The sequence below is a fragment of the Salmo salar genome, chromosome ssa04 (genome assembly GCF_905237065.1).
Source record: "Salmo salar chromosome ssa04, Ssal_v3.1, whole genome shotgun sequence".
Lineage (NCBI taxonomy): Eukaryota > Metazoa > Chordata > Actinopteri > Salmoniformes > Salmonidae > Salmo > Salmo salar.
In genome coordinates this window covers 73,461,551-73,488,132 of record NC_059445.1, presented here as the reverse complement: position 1 = coordinate 73,488,132, position 26,582 = coordinate 73,461,551, and the positions used below count along the sequence as shown (strand labels likewise).

General features: G+C 42.4%; 1 protein-coding gene across 4 annotated transcripts in view; it reads left to right on the top strand.

Moving 5' to 3' along the window:
- The first annotated feature begins 873 nt into the window (after nt 1–873).
- LOC106603811 (protein Jade-1) overlaps nt 874–26,582 on the top strand; it is a 253,496-nt gene continuing 227,787 nt past the window's right edge. Inside the window, exons 1-2 of one of the 4 annotated variants that reach the window (XM_045717328.1) lie at nt 1,189–2,025; nt 2,133–2,181. Coding sequence is in view for 1 of the 4 variants with exons in the window: in XM_045717327.1 (XP_045573283.1) it covers nt 2,080–2,181 (102 nt within the window). In the remaining 3 variants the exon portion in view is untranslated. Of the gene's footprint in view, nt 1,010–1,188; nt 2,182–26,582 lie in introns of those variants that run through there. The other 3 variants (XM_045717329.1, XM_045717327.1, XM_045717330.1) reach the window with 3 other exon arrangements.

Below are 26,582 nucleotides of genomic sequence, written 5' to 3'. Positions count from 1 at the left end.
AAGGGTACGTGCCATTTTGGGACTCACACAAGATATATTGCAGCATGGCTGAATATCTGCTAAATAAACGATGAGTCCAGTAGACAGTAATGGAGCACACAATCAAACGGCCATGGAGAGGCATTGCATGTTTTTCAAGGCACTTAATCCACCTGTGGTGCGGGGCAGGAAGGCTGCTGCAGCACATTTGAATCTGTGCCAGAAAAATCTGGTGTCCTTCACAGCCTCATTTAACTTTGTGTAAAAGAGCATTCCCCCATTACTGTTGGAGTGACACCAGGTCCTCTATCCAAAAAGCGTCTCAGAGTAGGAGTGATACATCTACATCTAATATTAATCATTATGATCTAAAAGGCCAAACTGATCCTAGATCAGTAATCATACTCTGAGACACTTTTAGGATATGGGCCCTGATACAGCAATGTGCATTTCTGCACCTGCCAGCATAGTGTGTGCTGATGATGAAAATGTCAAACTGGAATCTATGTCCCAATACTCCTCTGAATGCACTCCTCTTCGCCTTGTCTCCTGAATAGGGTTTCATGACGAACTACATATGGTATGAAGTTATTTTTCATTTGTGGTCATGAGGGAAAGGGGAGTGGGGGGCAATGGGGAATGAACATTGGATGATAGTCAGATAGTCTGCCCTTGCTGAGGATGAGATGCGTAAAGAAAGAACTGTACCATTTGTATTTTATTTTTTCGTTCTAGAAATGCGTCCCAAAGTAGTTGTTCACATGTCAGAAACACAACAAGCATTGATGTAAAATCCTGCGATGCATCATTGGCTATTGCAGGTGCCCCTGGAGCTGCAAGTAGGCGGCGCGCTCGCCACATGAAAGCGCGTGCGATTACTTCTTGATACAATAACCTACACCGTAGATCTACAAATACTGCTCACTACTTATTTACATGTCATTGTAGTAAATGAGGTGGATTGATAGGTCTATCACTTGTCAATGTCTGAACCAACATCGTGGATTGGAGTGGATTGAAACGTTTGCAAGTAGGCCTAACTTTATTTCCATGTCTATGTTTGTTCAATGTCTTATTATTATGACAATAAGAGAAATATTAACATTAACAATATTATTTAGGAAATATATGTTTTTTTCAGCGTTGTTTCTGTAAATGTTCGATTATTGTGCCGCTATCATGAACCCGCCCAAACAAACCGCCCACTTAACGGTAGCTTTCACTTTCAAAAGAGTGACAGGTGAAGAATAGAATCCCTTTTTCCTATTTCAGGTTGTAGCGTATGCATGATGTTTGGCGAAAGTAAGCCATTGTAAAGATATTACAATCGTCTTTCAGTGACAGCAAATTTAAATACGTCATTAATATGGCGCCAAAAGAGTTTAAAGTATGAGCTTATTTTGTTGTAAGGTTGCGCACCCGCCAGTGCATTCGCACAAGAGAGAAGAACGCGAGCGGGCAAGGACGTTAGAGCGAATGAGCAGGCTATATGTTTTTAGGTGGAACGTTGCCAAACTAGCCAGCTTGCTATCTTTCATGACTCATTCTTTGAAAATTTGGCATATTTTTTTCTTCTTCTGGATTTGAGGAAAACATACTCCCATGACAAATCAGGACCTGGGGGATACCACATTGGATTTGGACTATTTTCGAAATGCGACATGGCTTTCAAAATTATATTTGTTAGCTTACCTTGCTGTACCATAGCTAGCGTACAGTAGAACGGACTTGCTGGATGCGGCTATCTTGCAAGCACGTTAGCTAGCTAGCTAGAGAATTTGGATTTAAGGATGATATACTCCTAAAGTGAGCTAAATGTAGCGAACTGCATTTAGCTGATACCTGCGAATGCGGACATCGCAGGATTGCTGAATATTATGTTATACTGTGTATAGACTATCATGGAGTAAATTTGTCAATTGATACTTTTTATTTTGACTCTTGGGAGAGCATCTGACGTGCTGTCAACACCATACAGCCTCGCAGGCATAGTCCTGTCGCCAACGTGAATAGTCAGGGGCTAACTAACTAGCTCGCTAGCTAGGGGTAAGTTGGCTACACTGGAATTTGACCACCGTGAAATTCACTGTCGCTAGCTACATGTGGTTAGCTTCAAATTATATCGTAATTTCTCATCATCGCCCATCGTCCAGAGTCGAGGACGTTTCGCAGCCCGACCCTGACTGCAATCAAGATAAAAAGGTGGGTTAGATTTTGGTTTCTTGCTTCCCCCAAGAAGTACAGTACAGTGCAGTGCAGTAGCATGTAGCACAGGGTGATAAGCACGCACTTCCAGAGCGGGTAGGGAAACGTGTAGTGTGCATGGGTCTAATGGTTGTGATAACTAGCTAAATAGCGAGCATGGGTAGAACATCATGCAACTGCAACTTTTTTATTGAATAAAATATGAAAATGTCAGGTCCCAGTTCACTAGCAATGTTTGCAACGCCAACTACGCAGCGAGTATTATTTATAGACGGGTGGTCATGTTCACTGCCGTTATTAAATAATTTTGGTAGCGGGATTTTCCCGAGGTGCTGTTAAATTACATTCGCCGGTGAAATACATTTATTTAACTATTTGTTGAATTCGAATAAATGATTGGCAACTTATGCAAGTGTGTGCATGTTTGCGGGAGGTGGGACCGCAGCTCGCCAACCTAAGGCGCTGAAAATACACTTAGTTAATGTGATCAAAAATGATCTGCCTGTTGAAAAGATTACAATAGAGGAGGATCATTTTGGTAATAACGATTGCGTTATAAAATTGCATTTGGCAAAAGTTACTGTTGTCATCCAGTGTCGCCCAATTGTGGATTTCAAATTAGGGGCGCACGTGCATGTGAATTACGCTTCCAAAAAGGGGAGGTATTTTGGAAGGCTAAGCACGCACATATCTAAGAATTAGAACAAGCTCAGTACTCTTATCTCCGTGTCTGCCTCTCGCTGCATGCTGTGCTGATCTACTGTAGGGGGGAGTGGCTCTTGTTTACCTTCAGAAACTCTGCGCTCATAGAACAGGGGGGTGGGGCTAGATTTGGTGCTGCGCATGGTTAGTACACGGACAGAGCAGCATCTTGATGTTCCCATTTTAAGAAATGAGAACTTGATGTTCATAGTCAGATATATATTTTGGATAGAGAATTTCCAGGGTTCAAATTATACATTGACTCTTGAGGGTGCCTCACATTGATATCTTTGACAGTTGTGGGGGGCTCCCATTGATATTTAAGTTCTTAGTTGTTTTTTTTGGGGGGGGGTTTATGGGAGTTGCCAATGCATGTGAAGTTTACGTTTAAAACTAGCGGAACGCCTCACCAATATCCAATGGTAGAGCGTGGCGCGAAATACAAAAACCTTAAAAATGCTATAACTTCAATTTCTCAAACATATGACTATTTTACACCATTTGAAAGATAAGACTCTCATTAATCCAACCACATTGTCCGATTTCAAAAAGGCTTTACAGCGAAAGCAAAACATTAGATTATGTCAGGAGAGTACCCAGCCAAAAAATAATCACACAGCCATTTTCAAAGCAAGCATATATGTCACAAAAACCCAAACCACAGCTAAATGCAGCACTAACCTTTGATGATCTTCATCAGATGACACTCCTAGGACATTATGTTATACAATACATATATGTTTTGTTCAATCAAGTTCATATTTATATCAAAAACCAGCTTTTTACATTAGCATGTGATGTTCAGAACTAGCATACCCACCGAAAACTTCCGGTGAATTTACTAAATTACTCATCATAAACGTTGACAATATACATAACAATAATTCAAAAAATTATAGATACAGAACTCCTTTATGCAATCGCTATGTCAGATTTTAAAATAGCTTTTCGGCGAAAGCACATTTTGCAATATTCTGAGTACATAGCTCAGCCATCACAGGCTAGCTATTCAGACACCCGCCAACTTCGGGGCTCACTAAACTCAGAATTACTATTAGAAAAATTGGATTACCTTTGCTGTTCTTCGTCAGAATGCACTCCCAGGACTTCTACTTCAACAACAAATGTTGTTTTGGTTCCAAATAATCCATAGTTATATCCAAATACCTCCGTTTTGTTCGTGCGTTCAGGTCACTATCGAGTGCATTTCGTGACAAAAAAATTCAAAATGTTCCTTTACCGTACTTAGAAGCATGTCAAACGCTGTTTAAAATCAATTTTGTGCTATTTTTCTCGTAAAATAGCGATAATATTCCAACCGGACAACGTTGTATTCATTCAAAGAGGGAAAGAAAAAAATGGCGAGGTCTCGTGACCGCGCATCTCCAGTCTCTCTGTCACCAGGCAGTCCACTGACAAACTGAGCTGCTGTTATCTGCCCAGAGACAGGAGATGTGTCAATCCGGTTTCTGAAGGCTTTAGAGAGCCAATGGAAGCCTTAGAAAGTGTCACGTAACAGCACAGATACTGTAATTTCGATAGAGACGCAACAGAAGGACTAGAAATTGTCAGACAGGCCACTTTCTGCTTGGAATCTTCTCAGGTTTTTGCCTGCCATATGAGTTCTGTTACACTCACAGACACCATTCAAACAGTTTTAGAAACTTTAGAGTGTTTTCTATCCAAATCTACTAATAATATGCATATTCTCCTTTCTGGGCAAGAGTAGTTGGCTGTCGAAACATTGGACATTACATTTTTGCATCTGAGCTCCTAGAGTGTGCGGCTCTCCCTTATTTACAAGTTTTCTACTCCTCTAGCCAGCACCTCGCCTTAGTAGGTGTGCGTTTATTTTTCTTCTAGATTGGGCAAGAGTAGTAACCAGTTTAAACCGGGTACGTTTTTTATCCGGCCGTGAAAATACTGCCCCCTATCCCAGACAGGTTAAAGCACATTACATTAAAATGTGTTCTTGCGGTAATTCCTTATAGCTACTCTATAGTTGTCCTCTTTAATAACTAACTAACCAGTAAAATATTGTTACTTTACAATCCATTACTGGCTCCCATGATTAGAATAGTATAACAATCCATCCTGTTTCTCTTATTGCACAGATGTAATTGAACTGGTTATTTCCTTGAATCAATTAAGTCTGCATCATCTGGGGACTTGTTAAATGTTCCCAGTTGTGACAGCTCCCTTCCTACCCACCCTCCAGCTGGGCATGAAACAGGAGATGAGTCATGGTGTGGGGGCACGTCTCTCTCTCTCAAATCTCTATTTTTCCCTGGATGCCAGCTATTCTTACCTAGAAAAGAACAGTAGTTTGTTTACTGGAATTTTGTGATTTTGTTTAGGGACAAGGCCATTAGGCCTTCAAGAGGTGCCCAAGGCCATCTGCTAGGGCACCAAGGCCATTAACAAAATAGCTAATTAAATTGATTTTAAAACCTGAAAAACACTAGCTATTCTATTAAGTGTATGTAAATGTTGATCCATAATTAGCCTACATGTCAAAGTGTAGGTGATAGCCTATGTGTATTGGCTACAGTTTGTCATGTCCAGACAGGAGGGAGGTGCCAGAAAATGTAGCCAGACTTGTAATTGTTATATATATATATATATATATATTTATTATTATTATTATTATTATTATAATTAAATGTCTGGCTACATTTATATATATTACCGTTCAAAAGTTTGGGGTCACTTAGAAATGTCCTTGGTTTCCATGAAAACATAAATGAAATGAGTTGCAAAATGAATAGGAAATATAGTCAAGATGTTGAGAAGGTTATAAATAATGATTTTCAATTGAAATAATAATTGTGCCCTTCAAACTTAGCTTTTTGCCTAGCAGACAATTGGTTGTCAATTTGTTGAGGTAATCTGAAGAGATTTCACCCCATGCTTCCTCGCTTCCATCCTCTTTCTATTCTGGTTAGAGTCAGTTTGAGCTGTTCTGTGAAGGGAGTAGAACACAGCGTTGTACGAGATCTTCAGTTTCTTGGCAATTTCTTGCATGGAATAGCCTTCATTTCTCAGAACAAGAATAGACTGATGAGTTTAAGAAGAAAATGCACCTGTGTAATGATCATGCTGTTTAATCAGCTTCTTGATATGCCACACCTGTCAGGTAGAAGGAATATCTTGGCAATGGAGAAATGCTCACTAACAGGGATATAAACAATATATATATATATATATATAAACAATCTTGTGAGAAACAAGCTTTTTGCTCTCATGGAACATTTCTGGGATTTTTTGTTTCAACTCATGAAACATGGGACCAACAATTTTACATGTAGAGTTTATATTTTTGTTCAGTGTATTATATTCAGCCCAAAGGCACAATGTCCACTTTGGACGCAAGGCATGGATTTTTTTTAGGGGGCATTATGGACACACACGGGGCCGTTATTGAGCTGGAAAACAACGACATTGGACACATTTTTCAATGTATTGGTATTTAGCTATGTTTTCATCGAATTATTTTTTTTGGTTTTATATTTTTTATTTGTTTTAATTTTGATTTAATTTTTTATTATTATTATTTTTTTTACTTTTTGAGGAAAGGGGGGCAGTATTCAGTAGCTTGGATGTAAAACATGCCCAAAGTAAAATGCCTGCTACTCAGACACAAAAGCTAGAATATGCATATAATTAGTAGATTTGGATAGAAAACACTCTGAAGTTTCTAAAACTGTTTGAATGATGACTAGGGCCAGTAGGAGGCACTCTTTACTCTGGTCTAAAAAATATCCCAATGCCCCAGGGCAGTGATTGGGGACACTGCCCTGTGTAGGGTGCTGTCTTTCGGATGGGACGTTAAACAGGTGTCCTGACTCTCTGAGGTCATTAAAGAGTCCATTGCACATATCGTAAGAGTAGGGGTGTTAACCCCGGTGTCCTGGCTAAATTCCCAATCTGGCCCTCATACCATCACGGCCACCTAATCATCCCCAGCTTACAATTGGCTCATTCATCCCCCAGGTCGTTGCTGTAAATGAGAATGTGTTCTCAGTCAACTTACCTGGTTAAAAAAAAATGTCTCATCTTCTGCAAGCCTAGCCATTTCTAACAGTTTTTCTCCTCCCTTGGGTGGGGAGGCCTCTTTCCAGTTATTAGTTTCATCATTATCACAAGTCGACAGTTCAGTTGTCCTTGAATATCTGATGAGTTCTGTTATACTCACAGACACCATTCAAACCGTTTTAGAAACTTTAGGGTGTTTTCTATCCAAAGCCAATAATTATATGCATATTCTAGTTTCTGGGCAGGAGTAATAATCAGATTAAATCGGGTACGTTTTTTATCCGGCCGTGAAAATACTGCTCCCTAGCCATAACAGGTTAACAAATCTTTGTTGGTTATAATAGATATAGCGTATCCAATCCATGTTCTTATTTATCGTAACCCACCAAAAGAAAGTAGTAGTGAACCCTTCCCCTATTTGATTCAATGCCTTGTATTCATTGGGTACTCCCCTAGGGATCCCTATGGAATCCATCCATATGGGGCTACCCTCATCTAGGACTAGACTTCTCTTATTTCTGTCCATTTTACTCACAACTGGCCGTTGATGACTAATCCTCACTGGTTGAACCAATAACACCGGGGCACAAGTGCCGAACCACCCTTTTGGCAATGCTTGTCTGAGTTTACCTTTACTAGTACATGCCCACCAGACATCCGTCAAAGGAACCACAAGATTTGAGAGTTTTGTTTGAGCTATGGTGTTCAATTCACTTACATTCACTGTTGTTTTACAGCCATTGAATGCACCCAAATTCCTGGTGCCATTCGTATGTTTATAACACTGTTACTCCCCAGGAGTCACCGTGAACGGCGGTGGGGTGGCGGAGCTCTTCAATCGTGCGAGGCCAATCCCCATACAATTGACTTCAGTTTGGTTAGAACCTAAGTCTAAGACTCAGGAAAACATTACCTGTGGCATTGGGGCCGTTAACATAGTTGGTCGCCCCGTAGAACATGCATAACAATTGGTTTGGCCCAGAGCCCTGGCCGTGTAATTCATCCATCTCAACCAGAGATTTTCATCTGGTATTCCTTCTATATCCCCTTGGTTCCATTCTTGGAGAAGGAAATCCTTCACATCGGGTAGACTAGTAAAATCAAAGGAATGTCCACCTGAATGGTCAACTCGACTTGGTCCTAATAATGGATTTACTATGGGGTATTTCACTGTGGTGTCTGTCAATTGAAATTGGAGGCAGGTATACTTGCCATACTCATCAGCACATGGCAGATACTTCATTTGTATATCTCTCCTAGTTCCATTTTGTATAGTTACTACTATTTCCAACATACATGAAGGAATGTCCTTATTCTGTTTAACACCCCACCGTGCGCTCCATTTCCAGATATTAGTCTCATATTCTCTGCCCCATGTGTGTTTAAACACCTGGGACCAGGAACACGTGGGCATAGTTGTTTGACACAGGTATAAGGGGATGTGGTCATCGGTTATCTCCTTATAACAGTAACCCCACCCGTTAGTCAAATTTAGTACCCTTATCTTAAGGAGGTAACCCCCGAACCCTGTTGGTACTCGGTTGTTCTCCTAACTCTGTGTGTGATCAGCAGTGCTTGTATGTGTTCCTACCTTTTTGCAGTGGGTAACGTGGACCCAGGTTGCTCTTTCCGCTATTCTAATGGCAAAGGCTGTCACCAATAGAACCTGGTAGGGGCCTTCCCAGTGGGGCTTTTTCCAGGCCAATCTCCTAAGGGATTGAATCCATACCCAGTCTCCCGGTTGGATCGAATGTGTCACCTCTTTCTGTAATTCACCTGTGGGGCATAAAACCTTTGACATACGGGTGTGGTTAACAAACAACCTTCTCATGTTTTCTGCTAGGGTATGTTCTATTTCTATATCTGCTTGCTCTGGTCCTCCCAATTCGGGCATTCTATAAGGTCTGATTAGCTAAAATGTAATCCATTGTTTAAAGAAAAAGATCCTAGTAAAACAACTCTAGGGATAATATCTGGACCTAATATTTTCGCTACCATAATCGTGTCTGCCAAGTAAGTTGGGAATGCTTCTACCCATTTACTATATTTGCTCTAGAGGAGATCTGCATGGAGGAATGGGCCAAAATACCAGCAACAGTGTGTGAAAACCTTGTGAAGACTTACAGAAAACATTTGACCTGTGTCATTGCCAACAAAGGGTATATAACAAAGTATTGAGAAACTTTTGTTGTTGACCAAATACTTATTTTCCGCCATAATTTGCAAATAAATTAATAAAAAATCCTACAATATGATTTTCTGTATTTTTTTTCTCAATTTGTTTGTCATAGTTGACGTGGACCTATGATGAAAATTACAGGCCTCTCTCATCTTTTTAAGTGGGAGAACTTGCACAATTGGTGGCTGAGTAAATACTTTTTTGCCCCACTGTAAGTTGTTTGTTATCCCATAGGCCACAAAGTGTTTCCTAACCTGCAGTGTTTCCTAACCTGCTCTACCACCTGCTCTTCCATCCCCCCTGTTGACACATGGCTTTACCCATGTGTCAACTGCTTTACTGTAACAAATCTTTGTCAATTGTTCTGTCCTCTTTAAGATTTATCTGTGCTGCTGTATATGGTTTTAAAGCTGCCTTCTTTGCACTCAACTTCCCTATATAGAAAGCATAATATAGCACCCCGACTCTGCAGTAATTAATAATTCCAAAAAAACTCATGTTTTTTTTATTTTTATTCATAGGTTTTGGTACTTCCAAAATCACCTTTTTTCTTGAGGGGTTCAGAATACACCCTTCTCGAATTATAATATATCCCAGATAAACGACCTCGGTTTACCACAATTATAATTTCCTTTTACTTATCTTATGGCCTTATTTTGCCATATACGTCAACAACTGCAGTATATATATATATATATATATATATTTACATCTTTCACAAGTAGGATTAGCCACTAAAATATCATCTACATAAATCAAAATGTAACTTCCCTCTGGGGGCTCAAATTTTCTTAAATTACTTTTAATAAAATCTATAATTTGACTTCGGGACTACTTATACTAAAATAACTCCTTTTAATTAACCCCACATCAATGGGTCCTTGGGACCATAACACGGAGGGTACAGCTTCTATCTCCTCTTCCTGTTCCTAAGTTAAAAACAAATCATCCTGTCATTAATCGTGCCCCACGTCTAAGTGGACCCCAGGTTAAGTTCTGGCTTCTCCAATTTAGTTTTCATCTATACCTGTCTATAAATTAACTATGCTGGTCTCCACTCAGTAACTGTTACCAATCAGTAATTAATTTTCCCTAATGAACCCATTTCCCCAATGCCAGCCATTCCTCAGATGGTTATTTCACTAACGACACGTGTGGTCCCCCTGTCTTTTCCTATTCTCTGTCTGACTGCTCTTCCCAGTTCTCCTGTGTTCAATTTGAAACTGGCCACGAGACCCTCTAGATCTCTTCTGAATCCCTCTATTCCTGTCTTAGGATGTGCGACTCCTTCTACTGCTCTTGCTTCATCCCGCTGTGTCCATGCCCTATAGACTTCTATCGTGTCTGGTTGTGCTCCGTCCCCAGCTCTGGGGTTGGGTAAGGCTATGAGTGGGAATTGGGGTATCGCGTCGTCGTCATCTAACCATTCTGTGTCACTTCTATCTTCTCTCAATCCTGGTTTATTATGAGATTCTAACCTTCGTAACGCTCCAGGTCTCCTGCTCCTCACTCCCCGTCTCTCCCTCTCATTCTCCTCAAATTCCTTCTGATCTTTTCCTTTGCTTTTCTTTCTTTTTGCCTTCTGCTCTCTATCCTCCCCCCTCTTCCTACTACTCCCAAACCATCAAGGTCACTTTGGTCTCAGCATAGGGCGGGGGAGCCTTTCCTACTATCTGTCTGACGCTCTTTCTCTCTGTTCTTTCTAACGTGCCTTTTCTTTCCCATAACAGTCAGTGTTAAGTATGGTTTCTGTTTTCAAATATTGACTCACTGTCTCCCTGTTTGCACTCATGGATTTTAGAAAAATCAATATGTCTATGCTAGTAATATCTAAGATTATTACATAGTTGATTAAGTTTATCTCGATACTCTCAATGATCCTGGATCACCACAGATGCCATATATCCCTGTCAACTTTCTACTATTTAAATAAAAATCTTCTAATAATTAAATAAAACTAAAACGAATGCTAAACATAGCATATGACGCCAGGACAGCGGAGTCAATCACCACCTTCCGGAGACACCTGAAACCCCACCTCTTTAAGGAATACCTAGGATAGGATAAAGTAATCCTTCTAACCCCCCCCCCTTAAAAGATTTAGATGCACTATTGTAAAGTGGTTGTTCCACTGGATATCATAAGGTGAATGCACCATTTTGTAAGTCGCTCTGGATAAGAGCGTCTGCTAAATGACTTAAATGTAATGTAAATGTATATGTTTTATCTGCACTAATGAAATCTCTCCATCAGGAGTCCACTGTATTTTATCTAACAATAACATGGGTTAATCATAAATCAGTCCCATCAATAATTTAATATGTTGCGTAGTGTGGGATCCATTATCTACAGTAATTTGCCATCCCTAAGAACTGCAACATATTTCTTTTCATAATTAATTTTAACACTTATAAAATCACTGTTTTTCTCTCTATCCATTTCCCTGTACTGTTGGCTTAAAATATGTCCTAAATACTTAACATAAGTCTACCATAATTAAAACGTATTCTTGCTAACTTTATAACCTTATTCAACAAAAACGTATAATAATACTCTAATATCAATTTTACAGCCTTGTGTAAAATTTCACACAAAAATATCATCTACATACAACAACAGCTAACTACCTAAGGGAGAATAAAACTTGGAATCCAAACCACCCCTAACTATCTGGGTGAACTAAAATTTAAGAAAAACTCATTTACCAAATCAATCACAGAGAAATACCTACTATCTAATTTTACCAAATTTAGGAGAGTACTAGAATCAGGGACACAAGAAACAGTTAAAATAATACTTGTATTTACTCCTTATAAGTCCAGCACCATTCTCCATCCAACTAATGGTGGAGCCTTTCGGACTAAAAACATAGACAAGTTTCAAAAAACATCTTCTCCTCCAATAATAACATCATTATCCATTATTTAATTAAACCTAGGTATAATCCCTGCTATTACTTCTGGTTTCAATAAATACTGCCATCAATAAGGTCAATAAAATAATTTAGGAGTAACAATTACAGGTAAAACTCCTTTAATAAATCCCACACCTGTCACTCCTTTTAACCATAACATCTCCGGTATCCCTGTGTCTAGCTTGAAACTTTTTCTATGCTCTCGTTATTCTGTCTCTCTCTCTATCTTGCTCTCTCTGTCTCTGCTCCTTTATAACTTTCTTCTTCTTTCTTTACACTAGCCTTCTTGCCTTCTTTTCCAGGCTTTAGACAGCCACACCCTGGCTGTATCTAACCCTCGACCTGCTGTTTCCCTTGATTATCTACACACGTCTTATGTATATGCTTTATCATATTTTCTAGTTTATCTACATCTAGGCGCCCTTCAAAACCATATTTCTTCCTCCACTTAGGTCATTCCTTTTTATGGGTAATTAAATCTTCCTTACAGTTTACTGTGACATTGAATGTTTATAGGAATTTAATCCAGTCCGTTACTAGTCAACCTTTTTGTAAGTTCAATTCTTCCCCAAACCTGCTGTTTCCCTTACATTATCTCCACAGTTTACATGCACTTCTATTTAATCATAGATTTGAATTTGTCTACGTCTAGACGTCCTTCAAACCCATACTTATCTTTTTCCATTTCGGACCATAATATACTTGTCTTATCTTTAGACTCCATATATCTCTATCTTTAATTAAACGTTCCCTACAAGTCAACTATTTTGTAAATACTTTTGTAATTAAACTTTCTTCACAAGTCAGCTCTTTTGCAAGTACAGTTTAAAACTCTCGTCCCCGGTTAATTCCGGGACCTCCTTTGAGGATTTACTTCCCATGTTAGTAAACCCTCTCCTTTGTTCCCTTGGAACTAGGAATAATTACTATTATGACTTTTGATAGATTATTAGGTCTCACACGTATATGAGTTCAAAGATCTCAATTAATGTTATCGTTTCTTGTGACTCTTGACTGGTTAATATATCTATCTCACGCACGTAATTATTCCCCAGCTGATATCTATCTTGACCATCCTAGACTGTCTCAATATAAGAATAGTTTATTTTGGTAATGGCCTCAACTACCTTGAGTCATTGCGGACCCACTTACTTACTCAAAATGTCTTACTGAGATCTGTAACCCAGTGCCGCCAACACTAACATAGATACTTTTGTCTTAACCTCTTGGGGCTAGGTGGGACGCTAGCGTGCCACCCGTGGTGCACTCCATCAACAGCAGGTGCATTTCAAGAGCGGCAAATTTGAATCCAAATAAATGTCAAAATTCAAATTTTTCAAAAATACAACTATGTTACACCATTTGAAAGATAAACATCTCCTTAATCTAACCACGTTTTACGATTTCAAAAAGGTTTTACGGCGAAAGCATAAATTTAGAGTATGTTAGGACAGTACATTTACAAGAGTTGTGTGTAATGTTTTGTCAAGTCAAAGACAGGGTCACCAAAACCATAAAACCAGCTAAAATGATACACTAACCTTTTACAATCTCCATCAGATGACACTCCTAGGACATTATGTTAGACAATGCATGCATTTTTAGTTCTATCAAGTTCATATTTATATACAAAAACAGCGTTTTACTATGGCATTGATGTTGAGGAAATCGTTTCCCTCCAATAACCGGCAGTCAAGTCAGCGTCACAAATTAAATAATTAAAATTAGAAAACATTGGTAAAATATTATATTGTCATTTAAAGAATTATAGATTTACATCTTTTGAACGCAATCAACTTGCCAGATTTAAAAATAACCTTACTGGGAAATCACACTTTGCAATAATCTGAGCACTGTGCCCAGAAAAATACGCGTTGCGATACAGACTAGACGTCATGTTGGGGAGATCTAAAATCGAAAATACTATGTAAATAATCCATTACCTTTGATTCTCTTCATCAGATGTCACTTCCAGGTATCACAGGTCCATAACGAATGTAGTTTTGTTCAAAAAAGCTCATCATTTATGTCCAAAAATCTCCGTCTCGTTAGCACATGATGTAAGCCAGCCGGACTTCTCGTCATGAACGAGGGGAAAAAATATATTTCCGTTCGTTCAAACATGTCAAACGTTGTATAGCATAAATCATTAGGGCCTTTTTAACCAGAACATGAATAATATTCAAGGTGGACGAATGCATAGCCTTTTATAACGTATTGGAACGAGGCTACCCAACATGAAGTAGCGCGCCAGGTGTCTAATGGGACATCACCGTTCCATGGCTCTTGTTCGGTCAGATCTCCCTCCAGAAGACTCAAAACACTTTGTAAAGGCTGGTGACATCTAGTGGAAGCAATAGGAAGTGCCAAAATATTCCTAAACCCCTGTGTTTTTCAATGGGATAGGTTTAAACTCAATACAACACATCAGGTATCCACTTCCTGTCAGAAAATGTCTCAGGGTTTTGCCTGCCAAATGAGTTCTGTTATACTCACAGACACCATTCAAACAGTTTTGGAAACTTTAGAGTGTTTTCTATCCATATATAATAAGTATATGCATATTCTAGTTACTGGGTAGGATTAGTAACCAGATTAAATCGGGTACATTTTTTTTATCCAGACGTGCAAATGCTGCCCCCTAGACCCAACAGGTTAAACATTCTCTACATTAGATTATATGGACGGTATACCCGATACAAATCAATACTGTTAGTTTTACAATTAAAATCCTCCCTCACATTTATCTTGACCAATAATTTATAGGAATTTAATCCAATCCATTCTAAGTCAAATTTAGTAAGTTTAGAATTTAACCCCAAACTAATGAATAAAGATTACTGACTTTATCCTTGCAGCTGAGATTCAAATGTTGGTTGGGTCTCGTCACCGTTCCTATCGTTTCAGTCAGCCACCGGCCTGTAAAGAACCCTCAGAATGGGGGGAGATCTTTAATCTACGGATATTTCATCCGCCCATGCACGGTATCAGTGTCCTCTGAAACGACAGCAACAGGTATTGAGTTCTGGCTCGAAGGACCAAATTGCCACGAGAATTTCTATCTCAATGTTCTAACTGGAGTATTTTAAGCTTTGTCTATTTCCCAGAGGTTGTAAGGCTCTGGTTAACTTCTATGGGCTAGGTGGGACGCTAGCCATTTTCCAAGCAAGGACATGTGTCAATAAAACCCAAAACACAGCTAAATGAAGCACTAACCTTTGATCTTGATCAGATGACACTCCTAGGACATTATGTTACACAATACATGTATGTTTTGTTCGATATTTATATAATATAATATTGTTCATATTTATATCCAAAACAGCGTTTTACATTGGCGCGGGATGTTCAGAAAATGTATTCCCACCAAAACGTCCGGTGAATGTGCACATCAATTTACAAAAATACTCATCATAAACGCTGACAAAATATGTAATAATTATTTAAAGAATTATAGATAGACTACCCCTGGATGCAACCGCTGTGTCAGATTTTAAAATAGCTTTACGGAGAAAGCACATTTTTCAATATTCTGAGTACATAGCTCAGCCATCACGGTGAGCTATTCAGACACCCGCCAAGTTCGGGGCAACCTAAACTCAAAATTAGTATTAGAAATATTCTCTTACCTTTGCTGATCTGCGTCAGAATGCACTCCCAGGACTGCTACTTCCACAAGAAATGTTGTTTTTGTTCCAAATAATCCATATTTATGTCCAAATACCTCCGTTTTGTTCGTGCGTACAGATCACTTATCCAAAGGCATAACGCGCGAGTGCGGAACGAGAGACGAAAAGTCAAAATGTTCCATTACCGTACTTAGAAGCATGTCAAACGCTGTTTAAAATCAATCTTTATGGTATTTTTACGTAAAATTGCGATAATATTCCAACCGAACAATAGCATATTCATTCAAGAAGAAAAAGAGGGAACGGCGTGCTCGTGTGACCGCGCATATCCAATCCCTTTGTTGCCAGGCAGACCACTCAGTGAATGAGCTCCTATACTCTGCCCAGTGACAGGAGAAGGCTCAAACCACTTTCTGAAGGCTTTAGACAGCCAATGGAAGTCTTAGGAAGTGCAACGTCACCCCACAGACTTCGATAGAGAATCAAATTAACTCTTCTTGAACTGCACTGTTGGTTGGGACCCTTTCGAGATAGGATCCCGATATCGGGATTGCTTGACAAGATAGCATGGCGCGAAATTCAAAACAGCAAAACTCGAATAATTTCAATTTCTCAAACAATCAACTATTTTACACCATTTGAAAGATAAACATCTCCTTAATCCAACCACATTGTCCGATTTTCAAAGAGGCTTTACGGGGAAAGCATAAAGTTAGATTATGTTAGGACAGTACATAGACAAAAAATTACACAGCCATTTTCAATGCAAGGACAGGCGTCACCAAAAGCAGAAAACCAGCTAAAATTATGCACTAACCTTTGACAATCTTCATCAGATGACACTCCTAGGACATTATGTTAGACAATACATGCATTTTTTGTTCTATCGAGTTCATATTTATATCCAAAACCAGCATTTTACATTGGCGTGTGACGTTCAGAAAATGTATCTCCCCCAAAACTGCCGGTGAATTTACAAAAATACTCATTAACGTTGATAAAATATTAAACTGTTATTCAAAGAATTATAGATTATCATCTCCTGAATGCAACCGCATTGACAGATTTCAAAATAACTTTACTGGGAAAGCACACTTTGCAATAATCTGAGTACTGCGCTCAGAAAAATACACTAGGCAATACAGATAGCCGCCATTTTGGAGTCATCTCAATGCATAAATAGCATTAGAAATATTCACTTACCTTTAACCTCTCTAGGCTAGGCGGGACGAATTCGTCCCACCTACGTAACAGCCACTGCTATCCTGTGGCGCGATTTTCAAAACCTTAAAAATCCTATCACTTCAATTTCTCAAACATATGACTATTTTACAGCCATTTAAAGACAAGACTCTCGTTAATCTAACCACACTGTCCGATTTCAAAAAGGCTTTACAACGAAAGCAAAACATTAGATTATGTCAGCAGAGTACCAAGCCAGAAATAATCAGACACCCATTTTTCAAGCCAGCATATAATGTCACCAAAACCCAGAAGACAGCTAAATGCAGCACTCACCTTTGATGATCTTCATCAGATGACAACCCTAGGACATTATGTTATACAATACATGCATGTTTTGTTGAATCAAGTTCATATTTATATCAAAAACCAGCTTTTTACATTAGCATGTGACGTTCAGAACTAGCATACCCCCCGCAAACTTCCGGGGAATTCGCTAACATTTTACTAAATTACTCACGACAAACGTTCACAAAAAGCATAACAATTATTTTAAGAATTATAGATACAGACCTCCTCTATGCACTCGATATGTCCGATTTTAAAATAGCTTTTTGGTGAAAGCACATTTTGCAATATTCTAAGTACATAGCCCAGGCATCACGGGCTCGCTATTTAGACACCCGGCAAGTTTAGCACTCACCATAATCATATTTACTATTATAAAAGTTTCATTACCTTTTGTTGTCTTCGTCAGAATACACACCCAGGACTGCTACTTCAATAACAAATGTTGGTTTGGTCCAAAATAATCCATCGTTATATCCGAATAGCGGCGTTTTGTTCGTGCGTTCCAGACACTATCCGAAATAGTAAAGAAGTGTCACGCGCATGGCGCAATTCGTGACAATAAAATTCTAAGTATTCCATTACCGTACTTCGAAGCATGTCAACCGCTGTTTAAAATCAATTTTTACGACATTTTTCTCGTAGAAAAGCGATAATATTCCGACAGGGAATCTCCTTTTCGGCAAACAGAGGAAAAAATCCCAAAGGCGGGGGCGGTCGGGGTCATCCTTTATCATAACGTTGATTGGAGCTCGCTACAAGCACATAGGTCACTTCATTATTCTGTTTTTGTTTATAAAGCCTTACTCAATAAACTACCAATTTACTTGAGATCATTGTTGAAATATAGAAACTCGTATTACAACATTAGATCACAGGGTTGGTTAATGCTGGAGACTCCACATGCATCCACAGAGTTGTGTAAATCTGCCTTTTCCCACCAGGCCCGTCTTGTGGAATGATCTCCAAGTAACGTTTCATTTTGATGTGTTGTCTAGGTCAGTTTAGGAGATCCCACATAGCATTAACCCTCAGTGAACAGCGTCAAGTACTCTCACATAGCTAGTTAGCTGGCTAGCTGGCTAGCACTCATGGAAATGGGGGTGGCGAAACGTGAATTTGGACTAGACCAGTCCCTGACAAGTGACAATGAACCCATACATCAAAACGTAGTTTCGAAGCGCTACATTGTAACTGCTGTTTTTTTTTGTGTGTCTGAAAACATTTGAATGACATAGCTTCAGGAATACCCTTTGCAAAGAGCAAACATAACACCATATTTCTTGGACTTCACTAAAGGGCTGGAACCTTAACATTACCACAAAGTTGAACGTTCTTAACACGGCACTTGTTTTACAGATTTGGGCATAGCATCCATTGTTTGTCACGACACCCATCCTACCAATACACTTCACACAACAGTATATTGCCAGTGTGCATTTTTGGCACTTTATTGAGCAAGCTTCTATCTGCTCCGCACTCACCATAGAAGTAACAGTTAGTTCACTCTCTTTTCTGACTGGGGTGGTTGCGTTGGTGGATCGTAGCCAGGCCACTGGTCCAATCTTGCTGTAGTGCCAAGGCAAGATAGGCTTATAGCCATGTAAAGATCGCTCTCTTCAGGACAAATAATGAAATGCTGTCACGACTTCTCCCGAAGTTGATGCCTCTCCTTGTTCGGGCGGTGCCCGGCGGTCGACGTCACCGGTCTTCGAGCCATCATTGATCCATTTTTCATTTTCCATTGGATTTGTCTTGTCTTCCTACACACCTGGTTCCAATCCCATTCATTACATGTTGTGTATTTAACCCTCTGTTTCCCCTCATGTCCTTGTCAGAGATTGTTTGTTGTTATGCTCGTGATTATAGATTGGTGCGCGACGGGTTCTTGTACGTTTATTTTATTATGTACTTTGGTTTTGGAGTTTTTGTTTTACGTTATTAAACTACTCCATTTATACCAAGTTTGATTCTCCTGCGCCTGACTCCTGCGCCTGATTCCCCTGCAACCTACATACACGACATGACAGAATCTCTGACCCTAAATATGAAGTCAGCAGGAGAAGGTACCCCGGACATGGAGGTGGAGGAGCGCGTCCAGGAGCATACAGAGAAGGTTTACCATCTGGGCGCCGCCATGGATCGCGTTGTCCAGAATATGGACCGCTGGGAGAGACCGAGAGTTCTTCCAGTGCCTCCACCAGCACAACCGGGGTCTATCCTGAGTGCCCCTTTTCCGCCTGAACCCAGTGGGATCCGTCTCTCCATGCCGCAGGGGTACGACGGAAGTGCTGCCAACTGCCAGGGTTTTCTCCTCCAATTAAACCTTTATCTGGCCATGGTCCACCCAGCTCCATCGGACCGTGAGAAGGGTTTCGCCCTCGTTTCGTGCCTCACCGGGAAAGCCCTGGAGTGGGCCAGCGCCGTGTGTGGAGAGGGAGTTGCGGCGTTGGACCATTTTGAGGAGTTCATCCACCGTTTCCGGGCAGTCTTCGACCACCCACCCAAGGGCAGAGTGGTGGGTGAGCGCCTCTACCATCTGAGGCAGGAGACGAGGAGCGCCCAGGAGTTTGCCCTGGAGTTTAGGACCCTGGCTGCCGGCGCGGGATGGAACCACAGGGCCCTGATCGACCATTACCGTTGCAGTCTGCGCGAGGATGTCCGTCGGGAGCAGGCCTGCAGAGACACCACCCTCACCTTCGACCAGCTGGTGGATCTGTCAATCCGGCTGGACAACCTGCTGGCTGCTCGCGGACGTCCAGATCGGGGTCTGGTGGTTCCATCCTCCGGCACCCCCTCTCCGATACCCATGGAGCTGGGAGGGGCGGTGCGCAGGGAGACCGGAGGAGGTTCCCGCTCGTGCACCATCTGTGGCCGCAGAGGTCACACTGCTGGTCGGTGCTGGGTTGGTTCCTCTGGGAATCGAGGCAGCAGGCAGGGCGCTCTGGCGTCACCCCAGGTGAGCCGGCATCATTCTCACCCAGAGCCCTCTGTGCACATATATTTGTGTCTGTTACTTTTCCTGAATTTTCCCCGCATTCCCAGCATAAGGCGCTAGTAGATCCAGGCGCGGCTGGGAATTTCATTGATAAAGCGTTAGCTCATAGTTTAGGGACCCCCATTGTACCCGTGGATGTGCCTTTCCCCATTCATGCCTTAGGAGGTCGACCATTAGGGTCAGGGTTTATCAGGGAGGCCACCGCTCCTTTGAGTATGGTGACGCAGGGGGGTCACACGGAAAAGATTAGTATTTTCCTTATTGACTTTCCTGCGTATCCCGTGGTGCTGGGCCTACCCTGGTTGCTTGTCATAACCCCACTGTTTCTTGGCCACAGAGGGCTCTCACGGGGTGGTCGCGAGAGTTCTCAGGTAGGTGTTTAGGGGTTTGCGCTGGTGCTACTGCGGTGGAAAGTCCAGACCAGGTCTCCACCGTGCGCATTCCCCCAGAATATGCTGATTTGGCTCTCTCAATTACCACCCCATCGACGGGGGGATTGTGCGATAAATCTCATGGTAGACGCTGCACTTCCAGGAGTCACGTGTATCCCCTGTCGCAAGTGGAGACGGTGGCTATGGAGACATATGTCTCCGAATCCCTGCGTCAGGGGTACATTCGGTCCACCACTTTACCCGTCTCCTCGAGTTTCTTTTTTGTTAAGAAGAAGGATGGAGGTCTGCGCCCGTGCATTGATTATAGAGGTCTCAATCAAATCACGGTGAGGTACAGTTACCCGCTACCTCTTATCGCCACGGCGGTTAAGTCAATGCACGGGGCGCGCTTCTTCGCTAAACTGGATCTCAGGAGTGCGTACAACCTGGTGCGTATCCGAGAGGGAGACAAGTGGAAGACGGCATTCAGTACCACCTCAGGGCATTATGAGTACCTCGTCATGCCGTACGGGTTGATGAATGCTCCATCAGTCTTCCAAGCATTTGTAGACAAGATTTTCAGGGACCTGCACAGGCAGGGTGTAGTGGTGTATATTGATGACATTCTTGGTCGCCTGTTGGAGCATGACCTGTACGTCAAGGCTGAGAAATGCCTGTTCTTCCAACAGTCCGTCTCCTTCCTAGGGCATCGCATTTCCACGTCAGGAGTGGAGATGGAGAGTGACCGCATTGCAGCCGTGCGTAATTGGCCGACTTCCACCACGGTGAAGGAGGTGCAGCGATTCTTAGGGTTTGCCAATTACTACTGGAGGTTTATCCGGGTTTTTGGTCAGGTAGCTGCTCCCATTACGTCACTGCTGAAAGGGGGCCCGGTGCTCTTGCAGTGGTCGGCTGAGGCGGACGGGGCTTTTAGGCACCTGAAGGATCTGTTTACCTCGGCTCCTGTGTTGGCCCATCCGGATCCCTCTTTGGCGTTCATAGTGGAGGTGGACGCGTCCGAGGCTGGGATAGGAGCTGTGCTCTCTCAGCGCTCGGGTACGCCACCGAAGCTCCGCCCCGTGCCTTCTTCTCTATGATGTGGGGGATTGGGAGCTGTTGGCTGTCGTCAAGGCTTTGAAGGCGTGGAGACATTGGCTTGAGGGGGCTAAACACTTCTTTTCTCATCTGGACTGACCACCGCAATCTGGAGTACATCCGGGTGGCGAGGAGACTGAATCCTCGCCAGGCAAGGTGGGCCATGTTTTTCACCCGTTTTGTGTTTACCCTCTCTTACAGACCAGGCTCCCAGAACATTAAGGCAGACGCACTGTCCCGGCTGTATGACACAGAGGAGCGGTCCATGGATCCCCTCCCATACTCCCAGCCTCTTGTTTGGTAGCGCCGTTAGTGTGGAAACTGGACGCGGACATTGAGCGGGCGTCACGTGCAGAGCTGGGCGTCAGCTGGGCGTCTGTACGTTCCGTCTGCTTTCCGCGACCGGCTGATCTATTGGGCCCACACGTCACCCTCCTCTGGTCATCCTGGGATTGGTTGGACGGTGCGCTGTCTTAGTGGGAGGTACTGGTGGCCCACTTTAGCTAAGAATGTGAGGGTTTGTTTCCTCCTGCTCAGTGTGCGCCCAGTGCAAGGCTCCTAGACAATTGCCCAGAGGTAAGTTACAACCCTTACCCGTTCCACAACAGCCGTAGTCGCACCTGTCGGTGGATTTCCTAACCGATCTTCCACCTTCACAGGGTAACACCACGATCCTGGTCGTTGTGGATCGTTTTTCTAAGTCATGTGTTCTCCCTTTGCCCGGTCTCCCTACGGCCCTACAAACTGCGGAGGCCCTGTTTACACACGTCTTCCGGTACGGGGTGCCTGAGGATATAGTGTCTGATCGGGGTCCCCAGTTCACGTCAAGGGTCTAGAAGGTGTTCATGGAACGTCTGGGGGTCTCGGTCAGCCTTACCTCAGGTTTTCACCCCGAGAGTAACGGGCAGGTGGAGAGAGTTAACCAGGATGTGAGTAGGTTTCTGAGGTCTTATTGCCGGGATGGGCTGGGGGAGTGGGCGGCGTTCGTGCCCTGGGCAGAGATGGCCCAGAACTCGCTCCGCCACTCCTCCACTAACCTTTCTCCCTTTCGTGGTGTATTGGAATATCAGCCGGTTCTGGCTCCTTGGCATCAGTCAGACCGAGGCTCCTGCGGTGGACGACTGGTTCCGGCGCGCGGAGGAAACATGGGACGCCGTCCACCTTCAGTGAGCCGCGGCGCAGACCGTCACCGCAGTGAGGCCCCGGTGTTCGCACCGGGGGACAGGGTCTGGCTCTCGACCCGAAACCTGCCCCTCCGCCTGTCCTTCCGGAAGCTGGGTCCGCGGTTTGTTGGGCGGTTTAATGTCCTGAGGAGAGTGAACGAGGTATGTTATAGGTTACAGCATCCCCCCGATTACCGCATTAACCCCTTGTTCCATGTGTCTCTCCTCAGGCCGGTGGTGGCTGGCCCCCTCCAGGAGGCTGAGGTGCGGGAGGTTCCTCCGCCCCCTCTGGACATCGAGGGGGCCCCGGCGTACTCCGTTCGATCCATCCTGGATTCGAGACGTCGGGTGAGGGGCCTTCAGTACCTCATGGACTGGGAGCGGTACGGTCCGGAGGAGAGATGCTGGGTTCCGGTGGAGGACGTGTTACATCCTTCCCTGCTGTGAGTTCCACCGTCTCCATCTGGATCGCCCTGTGCCTCGTCCTCCGGGTCGTCCCTGAGCTGTGCGTCGGGGGGGGAGGGGGGGTACTACCGTCACGACTTCTACTGAAGTCGATGCCTCTCCTTGTTCGGGCGGTGCTCGGCGGTCGACGTCACCGGTCTTCTTGCCATCATTGATCCATTTTTCATTTTTCATTTTCCATTGGTTTTGTCTTGTCTTCCTACACACCTGGTTCCAATCCCATTCATTACATGTTGTGTATTTAACCCTCTGTTTCCCCTCGTCAGAGATTGTTTGTTGTTATGCTCGTGATTATAGATTGGTGCGCGTCAGGTTCTTGTACCCACGTTTATTTTATTATGTACTTTGGTTTTGGAGTTTTTGTTTTACGTTATTAAACTACTCCATTTATACCAAGTTTGATTCTCCTGCGCCTGACTTCCCTGCCACCTACACACACGACATGACAAATGCAAATGAATGGCTTTTCTTCCAAGTGTTTTCTCCACATTTTACATCGGTCCTTTTCGGTAGATACAAATACATCTGTAAAAGGCAAATATTGGCCAACTTCTAATATTGGTCGACCGATATATCGGTCGGGCTCTATTGAAGACGACGTTAATTTGCTTTGACTCTACACTGTGTGCACAATTATTAGGCAAGTGAGTATTCTGATCTTATCATTATTTCTATTCACATTTTAGAACTCCAAACCATATAAACTTGAATGCTTATTGGATTTAATCATTTTCAGGTGATATGTATTTGTGTAATGAGGGTGGGTGTGGCAAGTGAATAACACCTTATATCAAGGTGTGCATAATTATTAGGCAGGCTCATTACCTCAGGTAAAATGGGCCAAAAAATAAATTTAACTGACACTGAAAAGCCAAAAATGTAAAATAACTTTCAGACGGATGCGACACTCTTTAAATAGCTAAACTATTGAGGTGTGACCACCGGACATTCAAACGTTTTGTTGCGAATAGTCAACTGGGGCGCAAAAAAACGCATGGAGAAGAAAAGGCGCAAATTAACTGCAAAAGACTTGAGAATAATTAAACGTCAAACTACCAGGAACCCATTATCCTCCAGTGCCACCGTATTCCAGAACTGCAACCTACCTGGAGTGTTCAGAAGTACAAGGTGTCAAGTGCTCAGAGACATGGCCAAGGTCAAGAAGACTGAAACAAGACCACCACTGAATAAGATTCACAAGTTGAAGCGTCAAGATTGGGCAAAGAAATACCTGAAGACAGATTTTTCAAAGTTTTTATTTATTTATTTAATTTTATTTCAACTTTATTTAACCAGGTAGGCAAGTTGAGAACAAGTTCTCATTTACAATTGCGACATGGCCAAGATAAAGCAAAGCAGTTCGACACATACAACAACAGTTACACATGGAGTAAAACAAACATACAGTCAATAATACAGTAGGAAAAAAAGTCTATATACAATGTGAGCAAATGACGTGAGATAAGGGAGGTAAAGGCAAAAAAGGCCATGGTGGCAAAGTAAATACAATATAGCAAGTAAATGGAATGGTATATTTGTAGTGGAAGAAAGTGCAAAGTAGAAATATAAATAAATAATGGGGTGCAAAGGAGCAAAATAAATAAATAAATACAGTAGGGGAAGAGGTAGTTGTTTGGGCTAAATTATAGATGGGCTATGTACAGGTGCAGTGATCTGTGAGCTGCTCTGACAGTTTGTGCTTAAAGCTAGTGAGGGAGATAAGTGTTTCCAGTTTCAGAGATTTTTGTAGTTCGTTCCAGTCATTGGCAGCAGAGAACTGGAAGGAGAGACGGCAAAAGCAGGAATTGGCTTTGGGGGTGACCAGAGAGATATACCTGCTGGAGCGAGTGCTACGGGTGGGTGCTGCTACGGTGACCAGCGAGCTAAGATAATGGGGGACTTTACCTAGCAGGATCTTGTAGATGACCTGTAGCCAGTGGGTTTGGCGACGAGTATGAAGTGAGGGCCAGCCAACGAGAGCGTACAGGTCGCAGTGGTTGGTAGTATATGGGGCTTTGGTGACAAAACGGATGGCACTGTGATAGACTGCATCCAGTTTATTGAGTAGGGTATTGGAGGCTATTTTGTAAATGACATCGCCGAAGTCGAGGATCGGTAGGATGGTCAGTTTTATGAGGGTATGTTTGGCAGCATGAGTGAAGGATGCTTTGTTGCGAAATAGGAAGCCAATTCTAGATTTAACTTTGGATTGGAGATGTTTGATGTGAGTCTGGAGGGAGAGCTTACAGTCTTTGTAGTTGTCCACATATTCTAAGTAAGAACCGTCCAGAGAAGTGATGCTGGGCGGGCGGGCAGGTGCGGGCAGCGATCGGTTGAAGAGCATGCATTTCGTTTTACTTGTATTTAAGAGCAGTTGGAGGCCACGGAAGGAGAGTTGTATGGCATTGACGCTCGTCTGGAGGGTTGTTAACCTCTCTAGGGTAGGGGGCAGTATTAGCACGGCCGGATAAAAAACGTACCCAATTTAATCTGGTTATTACTACTGCCCAGAAACTAGAATATGCATATAATTGTTTGATTTGGATAGGAAACACCCTAAAGTTTCTAAAACTGTTTGAATGGTATCTGTGAGTATAACAGAACTCATATGGCAGGCAAAAACCTACTCCCAAACCTACTGCCAGTTTCTGGAAGATTCTTTCGTCAAACAGTGGTACAGTTAGAAGTCCTCAGCATTCTAGAAGGCCATGATCTTTATGCAGGACAATAATCCATCACATGCATCCAAGTACTCCACTGCTTGGCTAGCCAGCAAGGGCCTCAAAGATGCCTGAATAATGACCTGGCCCCCTTCCTCACCTGACTTAAATCCTATTGAGAACTTGTGGGCCCTTCTCAAACGTGAGATTTACAGTGATGGAAGACAATACACCTTTTTGAACAGCATTTGGGAGGCTGTGGTTGCTGCTTCAGCGAAAATTGATTGTGAACAGATCAAGAAACTGACAGACTCCATGGATGGAAGGCTCATGGCAGTTATTGAAAATAAGGGTGGCTATATTGGTCACTGAATATTTTTGAAATGTTATATAATTGTCATTTTGTGTTACTTATCTGTTACACTTACTCTAAAAATTGAGAATAAACAAGCGAGTTGAGAGAAATTATTTTTGTAATTTAGTTACTTAATAAGTCTGCACACTAATAGTTGCCTAATAATTCTGCACACTTGTGTCTTTCTCAGGGAAATATATAACTCACTTTTCCTTTGTTAAACATTCAGGTTTGAGGTTCAATAACATTTTAGATTGACTGAGAGCATTGTGTTTGTTCAACAATAAAATTAATCCCGAGGA